The 26,016-nt window shown below is 47.5% G+C and overlaps 1 protein-coding gene and 1 long non-coding RNA gene across 8 annotated transcripts in view; one reads left to right on the top strand and one right to left on the bottom strand.

Annotated features, from left to right (window-relative positions):
* rarga (retinoic acid receptor gamma a) overlaps nucleotides 1-26,016 on the top strand; it is a 35,706-nt gene that overhangs the window by 3,755 nt on the left and 5,935 nt on the right. For 2 of the 7 annotated variants that reach the window (XM_057042024.1, XM_057042026.1), the window contains exon 2: nucleotides 7,189-7,542. In XM_057042024.1, the coding sequence (XP_056898004.1) occupies nucleotides 7,374-7,542 (169 nt within the window). In that variant the 5' untranslated portion in view covers nucleotides 7,189-7,373. Of the gene's footprint in view, nucleotides 1-1,209; nucleotides 1,368-7,188; nucleotides 7,543-14,974; nucleotides 15,550-26,016 lie in introns of those variants that run through there. The other 5 variants (XM_057042023.1, XM_057042028.1, XM_057042025.1 and 2 more) reach the window with 5 other exon arrangements.
* Nucleotides 8,005-10,355, bottom strand: LOC130530654 (uncharacterized). The gene is made up of 2 exons (XR_008951891.1): nucleotides 9,545-10,355; nucleotides 8,005-9,418 (listed from the first exon to the last, which is right to left on the bottom strand). It is a non-coding gene; the product is annotated as an uncharacterized LOC130530654 (long non-coding RNA).

Below are 26,016 nucleotides of genomic sequence, written 5' to 3' on the forward strand. Positions count from 1 at the left end.
CGGAGGGCATCTTTTTAGAAGTATGAGAACTATTAGTGCACATAGGAAGGTTCTCGCACTCACAGTAAGCATATTTCCTCTTGAAAAACGTTTTGGTCCTGTTTTGCCTTTGTTGAGCAGCGCGCCTTGCCTCTGTGCCCTCCCGCTGAGGTGAAAGCACCCGTTGAGGTACCAGCCGAGGTGTGCCTCTCTGAGGTTAGCAGCGCTCCTCGCAAAGCAAAACAACCCGAGGAACATGACATTCAGAAAACGGGGCACACGCCCAGAACCACAAACGCACAAACGCATGTTGGAAACATATGATCTCGTGTGGAGAGAGGGGCACAGAGGGGCACACCCAAATCTGTCGCCGCCACTGCTCCTGTTGCGCAACATCTCCGTGGCACACAGGGCTTTCCCGGTGCTGATGCACCTCTGCTACTTCTAAGAACTGAGATGATATTTACAGATTTCTGAATGGGATGAATTCCATGAAAATGCTACAGTTGTTCTGTGTTTATTTAAATCGACTTCCTTATTCCACGTTTAAAGGCAAGGATGAAAGGCTACGGTGTTTGAGTATCGCAGAAATAGAATATAATACCAGTGAGACTGCCACCAGGTGGGTGCTGGGGAGTAGAGACAGGAGTACCACCTGGACACGTCACGTCCACCTCACCATTCACACACACCTGGGGACTGTTTAAAGTTTTTGGTATCTGGAGAAACCATGCACAGGCTCCACTGAAGAGAGCCTGGGCTGGAATTGGACCCAGAACCTTCTGTTCGCCTGTGTACCACCACACTGACCAATTAAACAATCCTGCGTGGTGAGTCAGAGCATTCATTTTGTTGCTTAAACAACTGTCCTGTTAAGGATGGGAACGACCTGATTAATCAGGAATGACTACATTTCCACATCCTCACACAGTTTTAAAGTAAACCAACACTTTAGTGATGAAGAAGAGAAAAAGAATCCATGTGAAAAATAGAATTAAAAAAACCCTCAGTCCTTCCAAAGCTTTTTGACTGACTTCCCCTCCAGGCTCTTTGTGGCTCGTCAAAAAATGTGCTTTATATTTGAAGTGTTGTGTCACGTGACAAAGGAAGGCTTTATGAATCAGAGTATAATTATTGCTACGTGAGAGAGAGCGTGTGTGTGCATGCGCTGGGGAAATAGTGAGTTTTTTTAAGAGGTAGAGAGGAGGAGGAGAGACGGAGGAAGGGAGTGAAGGAGGGGAGCCAGAGAAAGGCTCAGTGCTGCTCTGGCTTTGCTGTCAGGAGGACTCTGATGAACGTACTCGCATCTCACCTTTGCCCAGGCCAGCTCTGCTCCTTAGATCGTCCCATCATCCGTCCGTACGTCTCATCAACACCAGACAGAGTGAGTAAGTCAAAAACATTCAGAAATTCTGACTTTAGTTTGGGTTTGGGATTTTTTTCCCCCTCGGTTTTACTCTGTTGACAGAGAAGAAAGAGGAAAAAAATACATTTTTTGGAGGGGGGAGGTGGAGCGGGTTGACGGATTTAACTGAAGACAGACCGAGTGTGCAAAATGCTGTGAGGCTTTGAGACAAAAATCTGTTTTTTTCCCCATCTGAAATGTTACCAGATTTCCATCTGTAAACACTAAAATGTCTCAACACATGTGTTTGTTTGCATGCTATGTTTTAGTGTGTTTGTTTGTTCCGTCCCGCTTTGTTAGTGCAAGTGAAACCGTATTTATATAAAAACCACGCACTGTGTGCAGACCCTCTATATTCATATCGTAATGTGTATGCTTATTAGTGACTGTGATCTGCCGCCTGTGGAGCTCTTTATTATTAGCATATGTGTGAGCACTTGTGCGTTTGATGTGTACTGTACGGCTGTGTATTTACCACAAGACTCACAGTCCTTGACCTATTTTGTTTTAATAACCAACATATGAGCGCCTGGAAAAAGAGAAGCATTGTGTTCTGTCGTTTTAAACCACAGATGCTAATTCCTGTGATGGAACTTTGGTCTTAGTTTACATGGAAGGTCATTCCTTTCATTAGCGATGCTGGCACGAGTGTGCGGTTAAAGGGTTCCACTTGTTCCCGCCATGCACTGCGTTCAGCGCGGTGCGACTTGGCGATCAGGTTGAGATGTTGCTGTGTGACGCCAGTAGCGATTGGTCAGTCGGGGAAGCTGTGCAGCTGGACCGCTTTTGCTTTGCACCTGCTGTCCAGCGATTCCTCCCCCCAACTCTCGCTGACATAAGTGTGCCGGACACTTTTAAGTGAATGAAGAAAGAAAACAGCAGCCCGCTCGTCTGCGTCACCCTCCGCTGTCACTTGCTGAGCTTTCACCTCAGCAGCGCCACCTGTGGACCATTTTTACCAACTGCTTGCAAGACAGATGCTAGCAATGTCGTTCACTTGTGTTCAATCGCAGCCTGGATTTACAGCTACAGTCCATGTGCTCAGCAGTTGTGGCCAAAACACTGCCTGACTTAATGGCAGCAATTTTGTTCGCGCCCATTGCAACACATCAGTTTTTGCTCACTGAGTCTTTTGTCTATCCACGCGCTAATATGCAGGCGACCAACGCTATAAGCTAACAGCACATCTAATAAAGACCTTATAATGATGAGGGAAATAACCACTGCATTTTGTGCGACAGTTGCCCACGCAAATAAATCTGGGGCTTTGTTGTAACTGCTGGAACAACAGCTGAGTCATGTGTGTCTGTGTTACAAAACAGTTCTTTGTGACTGTGAGCTGTAAATCTGGGAGTTGTTGATGCCTGTCCTTTTCTGGAATTTCTATCGTAATTAAGGCTGAGGAGAAGGGAGGGGTTGACAGGTGGTTTTAGGGGAACTGATGGGGGGGGCTCTCTGCTACCTCACTGTAATTAACAGGACGCTGTTTCCTATGACTATTTTTGCAGCTGTGCGACTGTGATTTGGAAGGTTCACGCTTTCGAGCTTCCGCCACACTGTTATTATCGGATCTTTGTGAATGGTTCTGTAGTGATTTTAGTGTTTTTGTTCAGTTACAAAGAATACTGATTGATTTTTCTCGTGAGTTGAGGGAGCTAAACCTTCACGGGCATCAGGATCATCTCGTTTCCAGTAATGAGACATTTCTGACTCTCCTTTGTTCTTTTATTTTCTTGTGTTTTGCTTATTGTAGTTTTGGCTGGTTCCACTGCTGGAGACCCCGTGTCTCCATACAGAATCCTCCAAAGGCCCCCACCACATCATGGAAAGCTGTCAGAATGATTTCATCAATCCCCCCCCCCCAAAAAAAAAGTGTTTTATGTCTCATTCTTTCCGCAACCCCTTCACACACACACATGCAACACACACACTGCAGTTTTTGTGACATCACAGCTAAACAACAGACCAAAGCGGGAATATTGAAAGATTGAGAATTGGCGGCAGTGAAAACCAATGCCTCTTTAAATGACAAATGTTATCTCCGAGGTGTTACTTTGCATTGTCTGTGTAAGACAATCTGTGTTTGTGCGATGCCAAGAGTAGGTAGATGTCAAACAAGTTTGTCAGGCAGGAATGCCGCTTTGTTTAGAGGCACTGGGCCATCTTTCAGTAGGTGACTCTCTCGGAGCCATTAGCCTGCAACTTGTTGATAGATGGGACCTGTCACCTGTACCATCAGATAATGGCGTTGAGGATATTGTTTTCTCTGCTAAAATACTGCCAGAGACAGGAGCGTGATCACATTATTGTCTTGTGATCTTGTTTCAGTATTGACTTTTTAATTTGTTTGTGACACACCCACGTCCATCAGCGGTTGCTTCCAGGCGCTTTTTAAGTGACATCGTTGACGCGACATATTAGTTTGGCTCCGAGCAGATGGAAAAGCCAGTCTGTCAACTTGGTGGGGACGCGCGGGCCAAAGAAAAATCATTGTTTCACAGCCGTGGAAGTATGACTTCACCCACAACCCAAAAACCTTAAACATAACTCTCCGCTTCAAGTTATTTCCTTTACAACTGAGTGGCCATAAATCACTGCACGATGTTGACGATCGGAATACGGTGCCTGAAAGACACGGGGCTCTCTGTTTAACAAATGCCCAGTGGGGGCAGGTAGAAGGTAGCGGGAGCCTTCCTGCCTGTCCAAAGTAAAGGTCATCTTGTAGAACCTTGCTTTTTCTTAATTATTTCACAAAATATTGCCGTATTAATCACCTGTGGTTTCTTTTCGCTTGCTTTTCTGGTTTGTGTGTTGGAGTTTCCTGAAATTGCCTGGATTTAGTTGTTGTGCACGACTGCAAATCACTCTGTCACAACCGTTAATACACAATAGGCAAACCCACAGTTGGTTTGGGATCATTGAATGGACAGACGTTGAGTCTGTGGGAAACTTTCCCCCTTTGTGGCGTTCGTTTCTGTGATGCAAACCTTTTAGCAACAGGAAAATCTGATTCCCTCCCAACATGCCTCGTCTTGCAAGAGCCGTCTTCCTTGTTCTTCGCTTGACTTGTGTCATTTCATCTACGACCCACGGTAAAAATGAACGGATCAGCCCGATTGTGACCCATGAGTCTGCCGTAGCTTGATAAAATACTGCGAGGCCTCACTCCACTATTTACAGGAGTAACCAAAGGCGATTGAAACCGCTGCACTGCGCCTCTTAGGGAATGATGGAAAGTCCCAGCAGCGGCAGTGAACACACCCGTAGCCTGGCCCTGGTTCTCCTCTCCTGCCTGGCCGCTCGCTGCCTCCTGTATGCCCCCCCAGGCTCAAGGGAAGTGAGGAGGCCCTTCATGCCCATTTGGCCCTGGCTAACTGTGGATGAGGTCACTCCAAATTCCCCTTATCCCCCTTATAGCCCCAGACGGGCTGGCTAAGTGAGCCTACCACAGGACCCAACATAAAACACAAATGGCTCTGTAAAAAGCTGCTGGGCTGATGTGACTCATTAAAAAACACTGGCGCCAACTCTTTTATTAATTCATTATTGTGCTTGGGGAGAGTAAAGTTACTGGCTTTGTCTCTGTTTTTTTGAGGCATTTATTTATGTGCAGCGACTGCTTTTGTTCTTTTGTGGCATGTACTAACACATTGTGCTATTTATTGTGCTCATTTGGTGGTTTGAAAGTCATTTGAGGCTTTTTTTTCCCTCTTGCCGTCGCAGTTGTTTCCCCGCTCGAATATGAGAGTCACATGGATCTGGTGCTTTTTTTTGGTTTGTTTTATTCTCCTTTCAGACAGACAGCGCTGCATTTATTGTGCTGGGGTTGAGTTCATGAGGCAGATACCCAAACAGGCTTCGTGCTGGCCAAGTTCATACTCACAGTACAGTACACACATTTGAGAGGCCATTTTTTAAGGGTCTTTAGAGGGATTTCTTTTTTTTTCTATACAGGCAGCATAAACCTTAACAGCAATACAACTTTCTTCTAAACTGTAAACGTAACTTCACTATTTTTCTTATCTAATCCCTAGTTTAATGATAGGTGTGCTGCCAAAGTAGGAGTTCTTTTTGAGGCAGACTTGGTCGGACATGGACTCGATTATGGCGAGAGATAACGGGGAGGTTCAGCAAAGATTTGGTTCAGCTATAAAGTGAACCCTGAAAATCAAAGGATAAAGGGAGAGGAGAAAAGCGATGGCAATATGGCTGTGCTGGCAGGATGAGGGTGGGTGCCTATCGGCGGCTGCTCCTTCCTGAAACGTGGCCACCCGAGCCTGCCTGGGCCCTGGAAGCACATGTGGAACAGTTTACTGTAATGGAACTCTAAATTAGTGGTGGTTTGAAGCTGCCTGCAGCAGTAGGGTGTAATTAACTGGCTCTGTTGAAAGAGACAGAGCCAGAAAGAGAAGCGGGGAGAGAGCCAGAGCTCTGGAAAAGGCAATGGGTGAGAGGTGCATGTGTGTTTTTACTGGGTGCTCTTACACATGTGTAAAGTGTGTGTGTGTGTGTTTTTTCCAGGGCTTGATTGCATGTGTATGTTTTTTGTGTCAGTGAGGTGCATGTGTGCACTCAAAGCCCTCACAATTTTTTTTCCCCTTGGGCATGGAGCCACTTCTTAGTGCCCCCCAGTGCCCAGACCCCGTCATTGTTCCTCTGTCCGTTTTATTTTTTTCCCCTTAAACTCAATTCAGCAGTTCACGGGATCAGGCTTCATCCCCCCCTTCTATTTCTTTGTTTATTCCGAATTCATTACCCAGATTTTTTTCCCCCTGTCTTTTCTCCCGGATTCACAAGCCGCAGCAGTTCCAAATTCCTTGGCTCTGCACTTTTTCAAAGCCACATTTAAAAACAAGTTGATCACACACCGCCCACTTATGAAATCATGCTGGGGAAGTAAAAGGCAAAAGAAAACATGAAGAAAATGGGAGATTTACCAGGATTCTTTTTTTCTCCACCCTTACATTAACAACATCAACAGTGGGGCACAACTGCAGCCTTGTCCACCACTTGTCAGTGCCTACTGCGGGGAGTCAAAGTGACGAGCCGGCTGCGGGAGGTTCGAGCCAAAATGACTCTGTGGGATGGGAGCCTGACCTCAGGAGAAGATAGTTGGATGTGACAGCAGCAGTTAGCAATCAGTGGATCTCATTTTCTCTACCCTCTACCCTGTCAACCCCTCCTCTCTCCCTCCCTCCCTCCCTCCCTGCCTCATGCTCTGAACCCCGTGTCTGGGCCTCTGGTCCTGGGGGAAGGAGGCAGAGAGGCAGGCTGCTGTGCTAGGCTGGCAGCAGTAACAGAGGGGCTCTTTATAGTAGAGTTCTGGTGATTTAAATCATATGGCATAGCCTGGAATCACTGTAGAAATCTGGAAGCTCTTCAAACTGCAGGAACAAGAGCTCTCTCTCTCTTCCTGTCTGTCGCCCGCCCCCCTCTCCCTGCCTCACACTCTTCCCTGTTATAACTTTTTCCAAACTTTTTTCTTATTTTCTTTTCCTCTCTCCCTCACGTCTCATATTTTCTGCCCTTTTCTCACAACCAGCTCTTTATCTCTCTATTGGCTCTTCCCTTCCTTTGTTCTCCTCCACTCATACCCATTGGTGTGAAGTTGACACATGACCTTGCGTCGATGGATGTGGTCTTCCAGCTGATGTTTTGAAGTCCAGGACTATCAAGAAAAAAAATAAATCCTCAAACACTGCTATTATCCCGTTAATGCCATCCAGCAACGGGTATTTAAGTGTATTTTTGTGTGCGTGAAAATTCTTCAGGAACATTAACATGTCTCTTTGTTCTTTCCTCAGAAGACTGAACTGGAGGTCCGTTCTGCAGAGCCTAACCCTGTGCCTGTAAACAAGCGGGCCTGTCATCGCTAAACCCTCACTCCCACCCCAAGAGCCCTCCCGCGCAGATTTCAGCTTTTACGGGGATTTTCCAGGTGTTTGGAGAGCCACTACCTCGACCCAGCAGCTGGGTGTGCTCTGTCGCCATGGCTGCCAACAGGGAACAGCAGGTGGGTCACATGACCAGCTTCCCACCTGCTGTCTACCCTTTTGCCTTCAACCCCATGAGAAGCCGCTCCCCTTTTGACCTTTTGGCCAACAGCAGCCTGTTTGGGAGATTTGGTGCTGACCTGCCCAAAGAAATGGCTGCGCTCTGTAAGTATTATTTATGATAACCCTGCCAACGTGTCTGCTCTTTTCCTCTCACGCTCATGCACTTTTTATGTACGCTACAGGGCACCTGCCTTCATTTTGGCCAAGTTTTTAAAAAAAAGCAGAGTCTACATTAAATTATGAGCATTCAAATTTCTAATTATATGGAGATGGAAAATTTCAAAGTCTGGTTGCAGTAACTCTTCTTTAATCAAGACAACAATTTCCCTGCTTCTGTGGCCTCTAGCATAGATGCGGTGCGGTTATGACCACAAACCCTGGTTCAGGGTTTTCTAATCTCTCTCTCTCTCTCTCTCTCTCCTATATGTGTCTAGACCTCTCACCGAGCTTTTGTGAGGCTCGCAAATGCACAAGTCTGCAATTAAAGACAAAACAACATTCCTTTGGTGTGAGGCAATGAGTGTTCTGAGCATCACAAATTTTCGAAAATGAACACCACTGTGATTCAAAGTGTGAGCTGCTCGTCTATTGAGAATCAGTTTACTACACACAATTTATATGAGAACAAATGCAGTCATTCTGGTTTTGAATGACCAGACTTGCCGCACAAGCTCCACTTGGCAATGACAGAGCTGCAGTTTTAATCCTGGCCACAGGGGGCAGTGTTGTATGCTTCCGCAGCAGTTGGATATAGAAGTGAGAGGATGCAATTTTAAGACACACATTCATATGTACTTGGTTTTAATTTTTTTAAATGGTCAAGGCATATTTAGAGTCAAGTCATATTGACTGAGAAAATAATGAAATAAAGCTATGCTGTATAAGAAATTTGTAAGCAATTCTAAAGCAGTAGAAGCTGGTGGTCAGTGTTGGTGGGTGGCTGCATCTGAGCTAAGTACATAGCCCCCTCCTGCATGCCTGTGTGTGTGTTGTCCCCCTCTTGCCTACCACAACATGCCTGAGCACCTCTCCAGTCTTTCATACGTCAATCACTACCTCAGCCCCCCCTTCCTCCTCCTCCTCAATGTCTCTGCCCACCTAATCCCTAAGGTATTTTCACAGAACCAGAGAAAGAGAGAGAGCAAGAGAGGGAGGAAGGGAGAGAAAGCACCTGGGGGTAATGTCCTAGTGTAGTGGAATCCAAGAACACGCCCTGCTAGGAAAACACACAGAGACACATGCAAACACATCCACCAGAGACACTCTTCCCACTCTCTCTGTGCCTCTCTCACACAGAGCACTTCTTTCATCTAAAAACTCGAAACATACCCTGATGCAGAATGAAATCCCACAGCACTGACAGATGGATTATCCCCCCCCATTTTTTTAAACTGGCATATGATTAGACAAAAATATGTAACAAAGCACAAACAGACAAAAGCAAAGACACGCAACGGGACGACTGCCGGTATTGAGACACCCACACTGGCTGTCGGATTGTTTCACAAGATTTCAGGGTTTAAGCTATTTAGACATTTGTCTTTATTTATGTTCTGAACAGCATTGTTATGGTCTTATTAAGTTATAAACAGAGGAAAAATAAAGTCCAATAATGCTGCAAAATAGCCTCAGAATATATAAGTCCCTTTATAATATAGTATAAGTCCCTTTTAGGCCTATATAGGCAGATATTTTATGAACTGCACTTCCTAGAAAAAGACTCGGTTTCGAGTTTGGCCGGTGGATGCACGTATCAGCTGTTATTTTTGGCTCTAAACCCTCGCTTATGTGTATCCGTTGACAAAGAATGTTACAAGTCATTCTACTGACAACAGTCTCAATCTCCACTCTCTTAAATGTGAGTAAAGAAGACAAAAGGCTTTGGTTTGGACATTCCCCAGGCCTGTTTTTTTTTTCTCCTCTTCTCTACTTCTTCTTCCACACTTGGCCGAAGCGTTCTCATTGTTGTCAGCAGCGTCTGTAACTCAGACGCCAAAATGCCTTTCACTTGGGTGAAGCTTTGCCAGGTGCAATTAATAAAGCTCTTGTGAAACTTGGCTATGTGTGTAATTGTTGTTATAAAGGCAATCAGACTGACACCTACCTTTGTTGGGTGTGCATTCGGCACCGACAGGTCAGAGCACCTCCCGTGGTGGCGGCGGTCTGTCTTGGCACCAGTTTGTCTTTGTAAATACCTGTTTTGCACAGAGGTGGGAAGAGACAGGAGAGGGCAGAGATGGTGCAGGTCGTCTGTATTTGCACATGCAGAAATGGTAGTTTTTATATTGACACGGAGGAAGTGGAGCCAGAAAACTCCAGAGCTTCACTTTAGTGTTTGAATGGGGTTCATTGACCATGCAGGCACACTTCCAGATTCCCATCCCCACCACCCATATCTTTATAAAGGCACAGGGGCAGTTGTTCATCCATGAGAGGGTCTGCCGGCTTTGTGTAGCGAACCCGTTATCAGTTGATCCCTGTCATTATGGGAGCCCTTCAAACAAACAATTGGAAGCCCATTAAGGCTACTTACTATGTGATAACATCAACACTGAGCCCTGAAACACCTCTCTAAGCTTTCACCAATCAGAGCTGGAGCCCTGGCCCCAAAGCCAGCCAGCCACAGGGATGTTTTGAAAAGCTCTGAGGCCATTTCCTTCAACCCACATGACTTGGACCAAATTCTCAAATCCTCATCGTGACTTTTTGAGGGAAGCAGAGCTGTAAGCATTTTTAGCCTCATCACAGGCTGAAAATTAAAGCAGGACATGAATAGAAAGGAATGAATAGCATGTTGAAACTCGTCTTCAGGCAGCTCCGGCCTGCTCAGTTGAGCCCCTAGTGGAGATCTTGTTTTATTTAAAGTACGTGAGTCTTTACTCAGGCTACAAACCTACATACTGTAGCTATAAACATAAACAGACCAGCACCCATGTATCCTGGCACATGCATGTATCTCTGCACATGCATGTTTATACACACACACACTTGCAGAAACCCTTATGTCACACAGACTGAAGAGGATTGAAATGTTCCAACAGAAAAAGAAACTCAACTTAATTAAAAACACTCATTGCATTCTTGAACACAAACTCACACACATACACAAGGAGGTCATGTTGGCTTAGAGAGCTCGGGGAGTTGCGTAAAGAAGCCATTTTAGTGGGAAATGTGGTATGAAATGGAACGTAAAAAGTGCACATTTAAATGGTGGAGAGGGACAGCGGGGAAGGATGCCGACTTGCAAAGCGAAGCCCTCAGCGCGGGGAATGAAGCAGAGCACAGACGGGACATTGTCCTGCTATAGTTATTTTAATAAATGTTGAAGTGTTGGGTTTCAGCCCAGCATAGATAGACAGGTACACAGCTGACTGTGGAGGTTTGGATATGTGGGAGTTTGCATGCTTGTGCTGGTATCTTGTATATTTGAGTGGAGGGATGGAAATGAGGAAGAGCGCGGATATGACCCTCACGGGCAATGTTTCCATAGAGATGCACAAATCCAGTTTGACCATGTGGCAAATTAGGAGAGCTTGAGTCTTTGTATATTTTTGTGATGGGAGCCTGTGTAGCTCTCTTTGACTTTGTCCTCAATCTATCAGTGAGACTGGAGCCTTTTTTATTTAATTTCCCTTAGAGACCGCTGTAGCCTCATGATGATCACTCTCTAAGATGCTCTGTTCCTCTTTAGAAATCGATTCCTCTCACATTGCCCCTTTTTAAAAAAAAAATCTTTCAACCCCTGCCAGCTATGATTGAATAGATGAGAGGCGGAATCGACAAAAAGCAACCTTTTTTCCCCAGTTGAGTTAAGTACATTGTAGAAAGAGTTCTGATGCTCCATCAATGAAATCTGCCTAAACCACATTGGCTTATGTACTCTCGACATGGCCTCCATTCCCCTCCCTCTGTTCTCTCTCCTTCATGCATCACCATGGATTTCCTCTTCTTATCCCTCTCCGAAAGTCGGAGTCAGTTTGCCCTGAGTGCTGGAAACTTTGCTAAAAGGCTACATGTGTCTTGACCGTGCGTTTGCGTGTGCTTGCATGCCTTCATGTGTGAAAGCCAGCAGAGGCGGCGAGTCAGGGAGAGGCCAGCGAGTGTACTGCAGCACTGACATGATGACAGATGAAGATAAAGAGGCTACTATTAAAAATGGGAGGGTTCTGCGATCCGATGAGGCCCATGTCGACATGTGCAACGCGGAGGGCGCTCAATGGCGAGAAAGGAGGCACGCAAAGGGGTAGGAGGGCACGCAGAGGCACAGGGTCGCCTGGACAGTGTTTTTGATTGGATGTTTGGCGAAGATAACTCTTCTACCCCCACAAAGCGCGGGCAGTAAAATGTCATGACAGCGCAGATAGAGGGGAAACGAGAGAAACTCACAAGACTTTGCTGAAAGATGGCCAAGGCTGATAGTGCTCTGAAAAGTAGCTGTGTTAGGCGTTTGGTGGGACAAGCATGTGCAGAGAGGCCAGCCTGGCTGCTGCTGAGGAGCGAGAGCTCTCATAACTCATGTCTCACTCTCCACACATCCCTCCTCAGTGACATATGAAGTGCCTTCCAGAGATATATAGTGAGAGAGTGAGGTATAGGAGCAGCTAAGATTACATGTCTTGTCAGAGCTTAATATGTGTAAAACCTGCGGCCGGTAAAGCAGTTGATGGATGTGATAAGCAAGAATGCTATAGGGTTCAGCCCTGGGTTTTTTTTGCCGACAAACAAAACAGCGGGTTTCAGCTTTAAATGCAAGAATTTTATTTGCTTTTTGAGAGGATTGCACATGTTTTTTCGGGAGGGGGAGCAGCCTGTATAGGGTTTCTAATGGTGGGGTACACTGTGAACTGGTGTTCAGTGTCTCTGTCATCGCCGGCAATCTGTTTCAGCACGTCCACAGACTGCACACATGCTCATGTCAGCGCTGAAAAAGCTCCGCATTCCTGTTTAAATTCTCCCCGCCAGGTTTAGCTCATAGGCGTGTAAAAAAAAGCTCCGGTTTATTGCCTCAAACACCAGAATGTTGTTGACTGCTTGGCTGGAACTGAATGACTGTATACAGAGGAAGTGGCAACAATGTGTTGTATACGTCTTATCTATAATTGGCATTGGAGTGTCAGATATTTAAGAGGTCTGGTACTGGTGTTCCGTTCCATGTGCTGATACACCAGAATTATCAAACCGAGCTTCTTTAGCAATAAACAGTCGTAATACTAGATGTCTTACCAGTAACATTACTTATAACAGTTTTTTAAGTCAGATTTTATACTTTCCTTTAAGTTCAGAAGACTGCAAACTGAAGGTTTAATTAGTGGAGTTGAACACGAGTGTGAGCAGTCACACGAACTGATCGGCGCGTTGGCAGTCACTGGAATATTTCCAAAAGCAAAAACAAAAGCAAAGCACTTTGACAACTAAATCAAATCATGCAGTCTGGAAAAAATGGCCGTAGGGAAATTGATGAAATGGGGAGAGTTTCTGCAGGAACGGACTTGGAAAAAAAGTAGGGAGAATGATGGAGAAACTTGTGAGCCAGAGGAGAAGGAGGGAGCGAAGGAGGGAGGGCAGGATAGGTTTGGGGGGGGGAAAGTTAGTGGCCCAGTGGGGGTTTCTTCTAGAGTTCAATCTCTTTGGCTGGGGAAGGAAGAGCGGGAGGGAGGGGAACGGGCCGGGTCAGCGGCAGTATGGAATATGCGTAGATTAGATGTCCATACTCACTCAGCGAGCCTTCTTAAGAGCTGGAAGGCTCGGCTCACAGCACCCAGAACCAGTAATTGCAGAGGCTGGGGTTTGTGGGCTGAGTTATGGTCTCAATTACAGTCAAGAGCAACGTCAGAAGCAGGAGAGAGTCAGACAGAGTTTATAAAGCAAGAAGGAAATATTATAAATGGGACTGGTCCTGAGCGCTGCCCTGGCAAACAACGAGAACATTACAGAGAACAGTGGAACACCAGAGAACTGGCCAGTGTTTCGTTTCCAGGATGCTGTGTAAAACTAGCAGCGGGGGGGATGGGGGGGCAGGAAACTGACGAGTGTGAGAAGATCACAAAAATGTGACTCAGGGCACGAGATGATTTAATCAGAAATGCATCCAAATCTAATTTATTTTTTTTTTAAAAAGTGTAAACGGCTGAAGACGAGCAGTTGCCAACCGAGACATATTTGATAGTTCTTAAAAAAAAAGGGATCTCATAAAGCTTCCTCTTTAAAATGTGATGGTGAGTTGCAAAATGGGTGTTTTTTTTTTCTATCACTCCACCGGCACGTGTGTGTGTGTGTGTGTGTGTGTGTGTGTGTGTGTGTGTGTGTGTTTGTGTAAACAAGGGGCCTTTGCCTGAAGGTAAAGCTTTAATGTCAATAAACATTGCAATAGAAATCTTTCGAAATGGCCCAAAACATGGCTGCATGGTTTGTTTCATGAGACAGGAAAAAGAGGGAATTGTTAGAGAGGGAGGGAGAGCAAGCACTGTTTATGGAGAGCATAGCCAGCCACACAGATTGACAGGAAATGCTGGCTTTTTTTCCCTGCTGGGCTGTACCACTTGTCCTGATCTGATTTGGTGGGGGGAGGGGGGGGGGGGATTAATGTGTGGGACACCCTGTCTGAAGTCATTTTTCAAAATCACATTTCTGCTATTGTGTCAGGCTGTCAGCTACGTCTATTCATCTGCAGAGCAACAGTTAGGACCAGTGACGGCCTCACTCTATTGACCACAGACCGCCTATTGATTTCCTTTGATTTACCATCACTGTGGGGACACTCTCATGTCCTCAACTGGATTGTTTTAGCGGCATGCAGAAAAGCCAGTGTGGAATCTGGAATGCCTTTATGTGAGGTCTCATATAGTTTTCCTCACATCTTTTTTTGGAGTCTGAATTTGAAGATAAATCACTGACATGGGTCAAGTGAACCTGTGAGGAGTGTGTCCAGCACATGGCGTGTTTGTATATTGGGAGCATTTGTCTGTGTAAATGGATGGCGTGGATCGAGTGAGGGAGCCCTCATTCATCACCACTAAAGCACTTCCAGAAGGACGTGCAGAAAGTGCTGCCCATCCTCTGCTCGCCTCTTAAGGGCTGAGCGAGGGAGGGATTTACCCTGGCATCTGGTTTCTGGGTTCATATCCAGCGCAGCGTACTCCCCCCCCCCCCACTCTCTCTCTCTTTCTCACACATACTCACCCGGCCAGTGGCTGTACTTTAATATGGTTATGATTAGAGACGGGGGCTCACGGAAGGGAGGGGAAGGGGCTCATATTTACTGCAGGGGGATTTGGGGAGGGGGTGTAGAGGCAGACAAGAGACAGGGACCAGATTTGAATGGGACAAAAATGAGGCAGTGAGGGGGGGGGGGGGGGGCTGTGTTTGTTTGCATTTGCAGCTGAAATATGAAACACAAAAGCAACAGAGGAAAAAAAGAGAGAGAAAAGAGAGTAGAGACTTCTCCCTCCAGTGCTGGCCGGCTCCCCTCCTCCTTCCTCTCTTTCGCTCTCTCTCTCCCTCCCTCCCTCCCTCCCTCCCGCCGCAGCATTCTCCGTCTCTCCACCCCCTCTCTGAGCGTCACGCCGAGGCAGTTGGTTCGCTCTGCCGTGTCTGGGGCTCAGCGAGAGCTGTGAGAGGCTGTTATTTAGGTCTGTTACAGCAGACGGGGAGCAGCTAACCCAAGGGCAGGGGAAGAGAGGACAGAGTCAAGAGTCACACTCGGCCCAGCTTAGCCAGCCAGGAATCAGATCTGCATTCCAGCCGAGAGGGAGGGAGCACGAGAAACTCCGGCATCAGCAGGAAAGGACAGCAGAGAGAGCGAGAGAGTGACAGCAAGAGATAAGTGAAGACGTTAGAGCCACATAGCTGTTGCTGCAGTTTGTTGTTGCCGCGGCCTGGGGGAGTGACGTGAGCGCGGAACCGGGGCAGGACGTAGGCAGGACTGAGCGCTCGCACTGATTTCAGCCGAGGGAGGGGGGGTTGCCATGTTCGACTGTATGGAGGCTCTGGGACTAGGCCCCCGTCAGCTCTATGATGTCACCAGCCACGGTGCGTGCATGCTACGCAAGGCGAGCCCCTTCTTCGCGGGGCTCGACACCTTTGCATGGACCAGCAGTGCCAGCGTTCAGTGTAAGTGGCATCCTTGTGTCTTTCACACACCCACATACACTCTCACACACACACACACGCCTGCACACACACTGCAGAGACTCTCACTTCCTCTCTCCTCTCTTATTGCTGGTTTGCTTACCCCTCAGGGCTCAGCCAAGGGGGCTGCTGTCATGAGCTGCTCAGGAAAAGGCTGGGACAGACAATCTCTTTTCCTCATGATATGATATGCTATGCAGTGTGTGTGTGTGCACCTCTCTCTGTGTGTCTGTGAGTCTCGGCCAACGGAGTCAGGTTTCACTGACAATGCGAGCCACCTGAGTTCTGACCTTGCTAGTTGCCCTGTGCTAAAAACAAAGGAAAGAAAAGAGAAAGAAAGGAGAAAAAGAGAAAGAAAGGAGGAAGAAAACCACACACACAAGGTTTCCATTCATAGCGTGACACACTTTGATAGCAAATGTATTTTCCTTTGCAAGGCTGGCGACACAGAGGGCCTGTTTAGTGTTGCAGATGTCAGAAGTTCTGTGCAGCCTGCCGCAGTCCTCATGGAGTAGAACTTGTGTGCATGCTCCGGGTTGCTACATGGATAATGATATTCCTCCCGAGCAATGCGGGTATAAATTAATAACTACATTCATTATTTAACAGAGAAGTGGATGAATAAATTAGAAATGTAGCATGCATGCAAATCTTTGAAATGCAGAGAGAGTTTGGGTAAGTTCTTTTTTTTCCCAGATTCTTTTCAGGGTCTCATTTTTCTTCCCTTTCCCTCCTCTGAATTCTTACAAGGCGAATCGAACAACAGGCCTGTCTCTGTACGGAGAAACCGGGTCTATTTCCATACACTTCCAGGGGGCCACCAATGCTCGGGGGGGGGGGGTCACATTATGGTGGTAGAAGTGTGGATGGATCTAAGCCAGATATGATGGTGGAAAACAAAACCCAGGCAGGAACTGAAGAGATAAACCTTCAGAGAAGACCTTAGCCTTGTTTTTCAGAGCCATTTTAATTTTGTTCTTTGTTGTCTCTTTTGCTTGTTCGTCCTCCTTTTTTGTCCCTTTTATGCTGGCCTTTTTTTCAGTGGGGCGTCATCTGTCTTCATTAATCGTGCGGACACCAGCGTTTCAGTGGCTGTCATGCACACTGGCTGGGCTTTAATGAAGACAGATGCCCTGTCAGTGGAGGCCGTGGCCAGGGGGGACTCCAGCCAGCCCGGCCTGTTCTGTGTAGCTAGGGGGAACCCTGATGATAACAAGATGAGATTTGTTTATTTAATCAATCAGGCCTCCACGGCCTCCCAAGCATTTCACACACATGCTCACATAAATTAGGCTTCTAAATTCTTCAAGTACATTTTTCTTTTAGCTCTTTGTTCCTTAAAATCAAAGAGATAAAAACTACAGGGTTCCCCCCCGATCCCTCAGGGGAAGTGAGCCTAGTAGAGCAAAGCAAAGTGGTGGTTGGTCCGGTGTACTGTTTCAAGGGGTCTGTGCTCAATAACCTTTGTTAAAAAAAAAAAAAAGGCCCTCCTGTCTCCACACGAGGAAGCATAATGCCCCCCTTTACTGCAGCAGTTGCCCCTCATTGTCCTCATCAATGAGGCTGATGAATTGATGTTTGAGTCTGATATCTCATTAAGGCAGCCCAGCTGCGCAACAGAGGGAGGTGTTTAGCCCCTGATGTCACACTTGCACACACGCACACCTTCTGCACACGAGCTTAGCAAAAAACTCACCTGAACTTAATCGGCGTTTAAAAGCTGGGAAAGCCCGACGTGGGTGTTGCTGGCGCCCCTCAGCGCGGTTGACGTGTGCTTTGTAAACTGCAGTTAAAGCTATCTCCCTCCACTCTCGTGCACAGAAGGACTGTATCCTATTGTGCCAGCAATAAATCCCCTGCGGTGATAAGTGTCGATGTCGCTAGCGTTTAGCAGTCGAGGACTTTAAAAGTGTGTGGTCAGTTTTTCCTGTTTTTTCTTCTTGCTCGCCAGCAGGGGACCTCAATGTCAGAGGTTAGTCAGAGGCTGCGGCCTGACCAACGTCAGATCTGCACCATGTGTGGCAGCCCTGGCTCAGAATTAGAGCCTTTCAAGCTACCCGGCTTCTGTAATGCGCTTAAGTGCCTTCTACCACAGAGCTGGTACTACATCTGAGCAGCCCCGCACGTAAGGATAATGGACACAGATTTAGCCATACATCAATGGGAACTGAATTAGTCAACTGTCAGGGAAGGTATTTGAGTGAGAGCCGATGTGAGACCAATCCCCACTCCGTCAATGTTCATTTACGTAGAAGAATGAGGCAATTACGCTTAACGGATCTCCAGGGTCAGAAGAAGGGGAAGTGGGTTTATTTTTGCACCCAAACACCCTCGCTCCTTTGTGTTTTTGAACATTTGTGTATTAATTGTGTTTCTCGTGAGCTGTTCACATAAGAACTGCATTAACAGATTGCCGGAGCAATCCATCAACGCGCATGTAATTTTACACCCACACACATGCACACACTTCTTTGTTTTCCCTTAATGTGCTGTTCAAATGTGAATTAAGGAGCTAATTGAAATGGGGGTGTATCTTGGCAGCAGTGGCAGAGAAATAAGAGCTTCCTGTGACCGCTGGCACAGTCTGGCCCTGATCACTCTCTCCTCGATGGAAGTCCGCAGTTATTTCATTATAATTACAAAAGATTCAATTAAAAGATTAGAATGCCTCAGGGGGCAGGACTGGGAATAGATAGTGGTATCTTGGTTAGGTGTGTGTGTGTGTGTGTGTGTGTGTGAAAGAGGAAATCAAGGATAATGTATACCACAGCCAAAGCTCTAATGAGGGCTCGTTGGCGCAGTTATTTATACAGAAACCTTGTTGATCCGTTCAAGATAATGTCATTGAATGTGCTAAAGTTAAATGTAGTCAGCTGGTCCAAGGTCACTGGGCAGTAATGGATACATCTGATGGAAAAACCTCCACTTGGTTCAGAAGTCTTTTATGTCGGCACATTTAAATGACCTGTGAAGCGCACAGGGCTATACGCTCCAATCTGTAATCCGTCCTCTGATTTTAGAAGTCCATGAATTGGACCGGTGCGTAACTTTGATAAGATATACAGGCTGGCTCACGCTCCAGTTAGAGTCAAGTCAGTGAATTGAGCCTTGCTATTGAAAAATGCATATTGAAAATCACCTGCTCTCCCTTTCGCGTGTTTTTCCACTAATTCACAAGTGTCAAGCGGTGCCTGCGTGTGCGGCCTGTATCCAAACTCCCGTATGTCAGCATATGTCCTGTTTACGTGTCTTATTTGGCCGCCACCAGGCGCCCAGACTGCCGTGTCAAATCCAGAGACGGACAATGTGCCAGGCTGGATTCCACATGCTTGTGTTGGAATCCGGCTCTGCTCTAATAACAGTTTATGGCCCCCTCAGCAGCTCCAGCCACACCACTGTAAATATAACCCACCACGCAGAGGCAGAATCTCCTGCCTCCGCTTCTCCGCTGAGTTTTTGTCCCTGTAGCATTAATTTTTTTCTGTTTCTTTACTTTTTGTGATTTCACAAGAGCGCCTGTGCTGAAACTTCATGAGGAAATTTTGTGGAACAACTCATGACGGAATAGGCTGTTATTAGGCAACTGCGCCAACAGTTTGCCCCTTTGTATCAGTGGAGAGTAAAATCCAGACTTTTTTGTTCGCTCTTGCCCAACAGTTTGCTGATCACGGAGGTATTCTGGCCGCCCACACTCACACCCGTGTCTGGCTGCTGCCATCGAAGCAGCTTACTGAGAACAGCACGCTGCCTGCCAAGTACATTTTCTCTTGTCAAAAGGTGTGGGAACTTGGCAGGCAGCGTGTGTACACATGTGTGCATGTTTTACCTGCGCATACGCCCGTAAAAGTTTTATTTTCAGACTGGAATGTTTGTGTACAGTGTGTGTATAGGAGTGAGTGCGCGTCGGTGCCAAGTTGAAGGGATGTGCGAGCCGAGTGTGAACCACCATGTTATTCACTGACAACTGGGGTCCAGTGGGGCCTCGCTGTCATGAGGAGTGGAGGGGGGCTCTGACATTCGAAGCCGGGACTAGAAACCCAGACCGAGCCGACCGTTCGCCCTCTGTGTTTGTGTGAATCGGCCGTGTTTACGCAGCCGACGGTGTTTGGCAGAGAGTGATGGGTGGATGGTGCAGCCGAGCCATTATCTGGCCCGAGAGGTGGAGAATGATAGATTTTGTTTGGGGTTGGGGGGGCTGTTTTCACCTTGGCATTAGTCAGATTTTTCCATGTGTACACTTCTTGAAGTGGAAATAAGCTTCTTTTTTGTGCGCGCGTGTGTCGATGGTGTTGTTTGTTGATGACGAACAGGTGGGTGACTTTCTGAGTGTCGTGTAGTTGTTTGATGCCTACTCAAAGGAATGCGGGTCGAACCCCTGCCCTTCTGTTTAGCAGCCACTCTACCTTCTGAGGTGCACCCACGCGTTTATTTAAAAGCAATTCATTTTAAGTTCTTTGTCAATGTTTTCCATTTCCAAACAATCAGAACAAAGTGTGTTTTCTGTGCTCTTCACTGATATAAATATATCAAGTTTGAATAAATAAATGCGGATTTTTTTTGCATTCGTGGTCCCCGTCTAAAAGCAAAAGAAACATCTCTGTAAACTGTCTGTTCCAGTGCAGCCATGCAGCAGATGTCCTGCTCCTCATCTGACACAAGAAATGCATTCTCACTTACACATGACACGCACGGCATGGGAGACGGCAGGCATGGGGGAAAGACACGCTCTTCCACAGCTACCAGCTAGCAGAATATAGTATGGGGCACTAATGCTGACGCTGTGGGACACAGACCAAATGGGAAGCTCTGCAGTCAGTCTGTCAGTAGTTCTGGACCCCCCCCCCCAAGAGCTTCTAAGTTCTGACCCTTTTGCTAGAAAACACTAAGAGAAAAAACAGCCAGCCAGACAGGCAGTTAGACAGGAAGTGATCCAACAAAGGAGTTGGAGGGGGCTGCTAAAGATGATTTATTCTTTGTTCAGGAATGCTGAACAGGCTGCTGCAATGGCAACTGACTGAACCGACTTTGTTTCCTTTTTACACTCACGGTTACAATCAAACCGTCAAAAATGTGACGTTTCCGACTGCTATTAATCTCAGATGGAACTTTCAAGTCATCAAGACACAGACAGAGAAGGAAATGAATCACTGTTGCGCTCTTTTCTGACGTTCTTGTCAGTGTGCTGACGGCCTCCGCCCAGAGATCATTGGGTAACCTGTTGGTGGTTGGTTGCCAAGCAGAGTGAAAAAAAAGAAATTCTTGATATACATCAGTGCTCTCAGAACTACTCAAAGCAGAAGTTTCTCAGCGTTACTTCTACATTTGATATGACTCACGGTGCCAGTTTTAGGGGATCTTTGTGCCAGTGTTTCACTACAACGGTATAGAACTAGTCAGACTTCGAGGAGCCGTAGTCATTTCCTGGGTCTTGTATTGTTGTCTGTTTTCTTTTTCTTTTTCACATCCACTGAATTAAATGTGTGTGTATGCGTGCGTTTGTTTGTGTTCACAACTGTGGGCATGCTTGGCTCGTCTAATAACAGTTTACACGCTTTGGTCTGCGGTGCTTCCCCAGTGAGTCTGAGTGAATACTACTGTTGTTGTTTACGTTAGCCTCCTTTCCGCTCACTTCCTCTCGCCGAGCGAGGTGGCGGCTACAGCTGGGCCACTTCTACTTTTGTAGGTTTCTATTGTTGCGGGGAGGAAGCAATAGCAATTGAACGACTGCTCGCGACCCTGCCAGAGACGGGCAGGTGAGAGCCACGGCCACAGATGGTGAGGGGGAAGTCTGGGTGGACGAAAAACAAGACGGGATCAAAGAGCCGGAATCCGCCTCAATGACTGGGCTCCCTCTCGTCACCTCGCCCGTCTGAACACCTCCCCGCTCCGTCTGCTTCCTCGCCCAGGTCGTCCCCGCCGTTGCTACGGATCAGTCTGTTCCTGAGTGGCGGGCACGGTTTCAGTTTCTGGTCACTGGCAGAAAGACGTGTCTCTTTTCTCTCTTCTGGTGGGCAGATGAAGAGTCAGCTGCACCTCACCGCAGGGAAGAGGGGGCAGATTTTTTCCACCTATCTGCACGCCACTGACTGCACAAACCATTTTGTTAAAAAAACAACAAAAAAAAGCTTTCAGTGGGATCAACTTTCCTTTAAACTTGGTTTTCAATGGCTCCTTCCGCAAATGTTGAAGGACATTTTAAGGAAACTTTTTTTTTTCCCAAACCGGGTTCATAGGGGACACACAGCTTTGTGGACTAGTTACAGTTCGAAGCCAGCTTGTGTGTCTCTTGACAGGGTTGTGTGTTGCAGGAAAAGGGAGGTGCTTGCTGCCAAATGTTGGCTTGGCTGACTCCATCAAGAAAATATCAAAAGGCTCTTTATGAGGTGCTGTAAAGAAGAAAGGCTGTTTTGAGAGCGGCACCAGACTGCTGGGGTAATTCCGCCTTTTAAAACGTGCCCTGAGGATACGGGCTTATCTCACCTGCTGCCTTTTCTGCTCTGCTTCTCTGTTTTTCATTTGAGCTCCACTAGTATGAACCATGTAACCCACAAACATCCTACGATTTGACATTAACGCGCCATCGTATGCGTGCACGAGTTGGTCCCTCTCTGCGTTTCATGACTGCGCTAGCTGCGAGAGGAGGCGGTAAACCCAGGAAGTGGCATGCGGGTAACTTTGACTTCACCGCTCAAACCTGAGCCGTCTCCTGACTGACAGCTGGGTTTCTGTCATAAACCAGTGGCAGTTAAACTGGGCCTCTTCGCAGACACACGAGCTCAGGTAATGGCTGGTGAAAGGTGTCACCAGCGCTCAACACCTTTAATGAACCCCCCCCCCCCGTTTGTGTCAGCATATTTACGCTTTTACATTCCACACATTGTCTTTATTCTTGAGTTCTCTTCATAGAACCTCTGCTTCCTCCAAAATACTGGGAGTGTCAGAGTAACTCCCACAGTGGACATTTTGTAGATTCACAGGTGATCAGAACTCCACGTAGAAGAAGGTGAAGCAAACGCCGTGACGTAGATCCTCTGGAAAGAATGGGACTGACAAGAGGAAGGAAACAAGTCTGGTGGGTAGATCAATGTTGCAGAAGCCTCCGAGGGATGGCCGGAAGATGTGGGCAGAGAAACAGAAGTGACTGAAATACGCTGGCAGCCGTGACAAGGGTGTGGCCCTTCTCTTTCCTCTTTCTCATGAAGCCTGAAAATTTCAGTAAGCTCACAGTCACTCAGTGAGTCCTCTGTGGCGTCGGGCCCTCTGTCACAGGGGGCCAGGGTACACCATGAAAGGCCCCCAGCGAGTGTGCCAACAGAGCATTGTAGCCCACTGCTCACCATCCTCTCTCAATCTGCTCCCCGTCTGCCACGGCTGTCTGCCCGGCCCACGACCCTGATGCCACAGACTGGCTGCTCTGGCCTTCATATGTTCACAAATGTGCAATGGAAAGGAAAAAAGCAAGTTTAATAGTGGCAGAGGAGGCCCAGCGTGCCCGTACTTGCAGTTGAACACACAGCGATTTTTTTAGCACTGTTTGCTAACGCTGCAACGTTACAGTCATTTTAAAATCAAATTAAGTTGCTGCGCAGAAACACCTGGCAGCGTTGTATTTGTCTGCAGCGCTCAGTCCTCCTCGGTGATCGATGCACGTTGTCCTCACATGCACGGCCGGCGCATGCGTGTTCACAAGCGAAGCTCTGAAGCCTCGGTCACGTAGACAAAATCTGCAGGCTTATTGTGAAAGAAGGCTTGTTGCGCTGCCAGAATGTCATATGCTGCTCTGTGAAAATAAAGGACTGTGTTGCAACATCCAACACAAGCTGCACAGTCATGCCTGTGCTCAAATATACCAGAAAACACTCCCCTTTCCAGCTGACTGACTATCAGGCAGCCTCCCAGTTACCAGGAGCTTTCTCATTTCATTGTAGAACCCCATCGTTTTCTAAACGATTTCATCCTTATCTGTCGAACCTAGAGGGACAGAGCCGGGCCCGGCTCACCCGACCTAGAATTTAATGTAATTGACCTAGTTGGAGTAACCTTCACCCAAACGGCTATTTTTGCCGCGCAGTTACATTTCACAGCTAATGAGGTTGTGGAGAGTGATGGGCCGCAAATCCCGCTCCAGCTGAAGCCTAATGGAGGGCTCTGCATTTCGTTGCGTGGTGTTTGATCGTTGGTAGGTGAACATTATCCTCCTGTGTGCATGTGTTGGGTCCGTTGCCGTTGAATAGTGACTCCTGTGTGCGACCAGGGGATTAGATTGGTCAGTACAGGCGGGCCACTTGTGCACAGAGAGCAACGACAGAAGGGATTAGGGAGTAAACTGATACTTGGCAGAAAAGCTAACATTGGCTACTGGTAACTCAACTATCCCCTCTTCTTCCCCATTGTCTTCTCCTCCCCCAACAACAGCAGCCACCCACCTAACCCACTCTTCTCCTCTCATCCGTCCATCATCGTTTCGCCAGCCCTGACCCAGGGGATTGTCATGCAAATGGCGCCTCCGGCCTCAGAGCGCTGATAAGGAGGGCCTCTCATTTCACGGGGTTTTGTTTTCTAAACAGCGCTGAGCTAAGCTGAGGAGACCGGCTAGAGGGGATTCACGGCGGCTGCGTGAATGGGTCCTCTCGCCACGGCACCCCAGGGGGAGCAGTAGGAGAGTTTTTGGACTAGCGGCGTCTAGGAGGCGTCTCCAGGAGTCATGTTCTCTGGCGAGGGTCAGATTCATGTGAGGCCCGGTGTGTTATATCTCCCCGTGTCCCTGAGTCTTCTCCAGGAGGGTCTTTCTGTCTCTGGCTCCCCTGCTTTAGACAGCATCAGTCAGTGTTCGTTCCTTGACGCCACATATGGTTTGTCCTCTTCGAAGGGGTTGTCAACGCTTGGTCTGCAGCCTCATTTGCTGCTGTTATTATTGCATAAACACTGAGGTTCATGGCACGTTCAGAAGGGTTCTGCTCTCCCGCTGACCCTGCCGCTTTGTTAGATTCTGGCCAGGGAGCGACGTGGTCTGCTGTAGGAACCTTCACGCTGCTGTAAACCACTTTAGATTGATTTGCACATTTGGCTTTGGGATTTCTTAAAAATAATGGAAAACATATTTGCCTCCAGCAACGGCCTTCAAAGAAGTAATTTGAACTCGGAGACTGAACCGTAAAAGTATAAAAACTCTCTCTCTCTCTCTCTCTCTCTCTCTCACACACACACACACACACACATACATACATACATATATGTGCGCAGACAAAACCAGATGTTTGGGCAGCAGGCAGCAAATGAGAACGTCTGGTATATTTCTGCTCGTATCATTAATGAGGTTGTAGCTGGTCGGTCACAGTCACTGCAGCTGTAGCAGGGTTTCTGAAACGCTCAGCATGTCGTTGAACGAGACCCACCACAAGCAGCAACTCTACCCCCCTTTCGCCTCCGTCCCCCATCTGCCCCTTTCTCTCTCTCTCTCTCTCTCTGTCTCTCTTTTAAAAAAATTCCTGTTTTTATGCCCCCTTCTTTTGAAGTCTTCCCTCTTGTGAAAAGTCAAGTTGCTGGGGTTTTTGCCCTGGCCTTGGGCATGCGAGACAGGAGGTGGGGGGGTAGGTTAAGTTTAGGCTAGCCCTCTGTGCTTTCCATTGAAGGTGCAAGAGGGGGGAAGGTCGGTGCAGTAAAAGTTAGAATTTTAGAGCCTCTCTGTTTTTGTATTTTATGATTGGCTCGTTTTACGGGCTGGGAGCTACAGCTGGTGGTGTGAATAGCTGCCCAAGGTGACCGAGCCCTAATAAAGCTGAGACCAGCCGAGCTGGGGCCTCCAGTCCAGCCATGGGACCGCCTTTATAGGCTGCCTTATGAGCCTAGGCCTCTGTTAAAACCTGGCAGGGCTGCACTGAGGAATTTAGGGCCAGGAAACAAGAGAAAAATAGGGTTTATGTGTCAGGAGGTTGTGGGATGCATAGTCGGGGGGTGTTTGGTGGGTCGAGGGGGGTTTCAGGGTAACCAAGGGTGAAAGTTGAAAGAAGTGCCGTTGGGTAAGTGGATGTTCAAGTGCGCAGCGTATGAGCCACATGTGTGTCTGAGTTTGTGCAGGCCAACATGTGTGGCGAGGCTCTGGTCCTGCAGGCGTGCAGCAGATTGTGTTTCTCAGGGGAAGTATGGAATCCATACGCTGCACGCTGCACGCCGCACACATCCAGGAGGGCCTATAGATGTTCCACTTCACAACATGGTCAAGTTTAATGTCAAGCACCGAGAATGCAAGTGGCGTTTCAACGTCAGGGCTTTTGCGGTGAAAGGTTGGCACGTTTGGGACAACAGTGGATATTCAGCGTGTCGCTACGAGTGAGACGCCATCACGCACTGTTGTCGCTCCGGAATGAGGAGTGACGCCTCGCTTTTACTTGCCCTTCTCTCACGTCAACAGTTTGTTTCATAAGGTTCCTGCTTTGATTTGCGGCTTTG

This window comes from Takifugu flavidus, chromosome 8 (assembly GCF_003711565.1).
Source record: "Takifugu flavidus isolate HTHZ2018 chromosome 8, ASM371156v2, whole genome shotgun sequence".
Taxonomy (NCBI): Eukaryota; Metazoa; Chordata; class Actinopteri; order Tetraodontiformes; family Tetraodontidae; genus Takifugu; species Takifugu flavidus.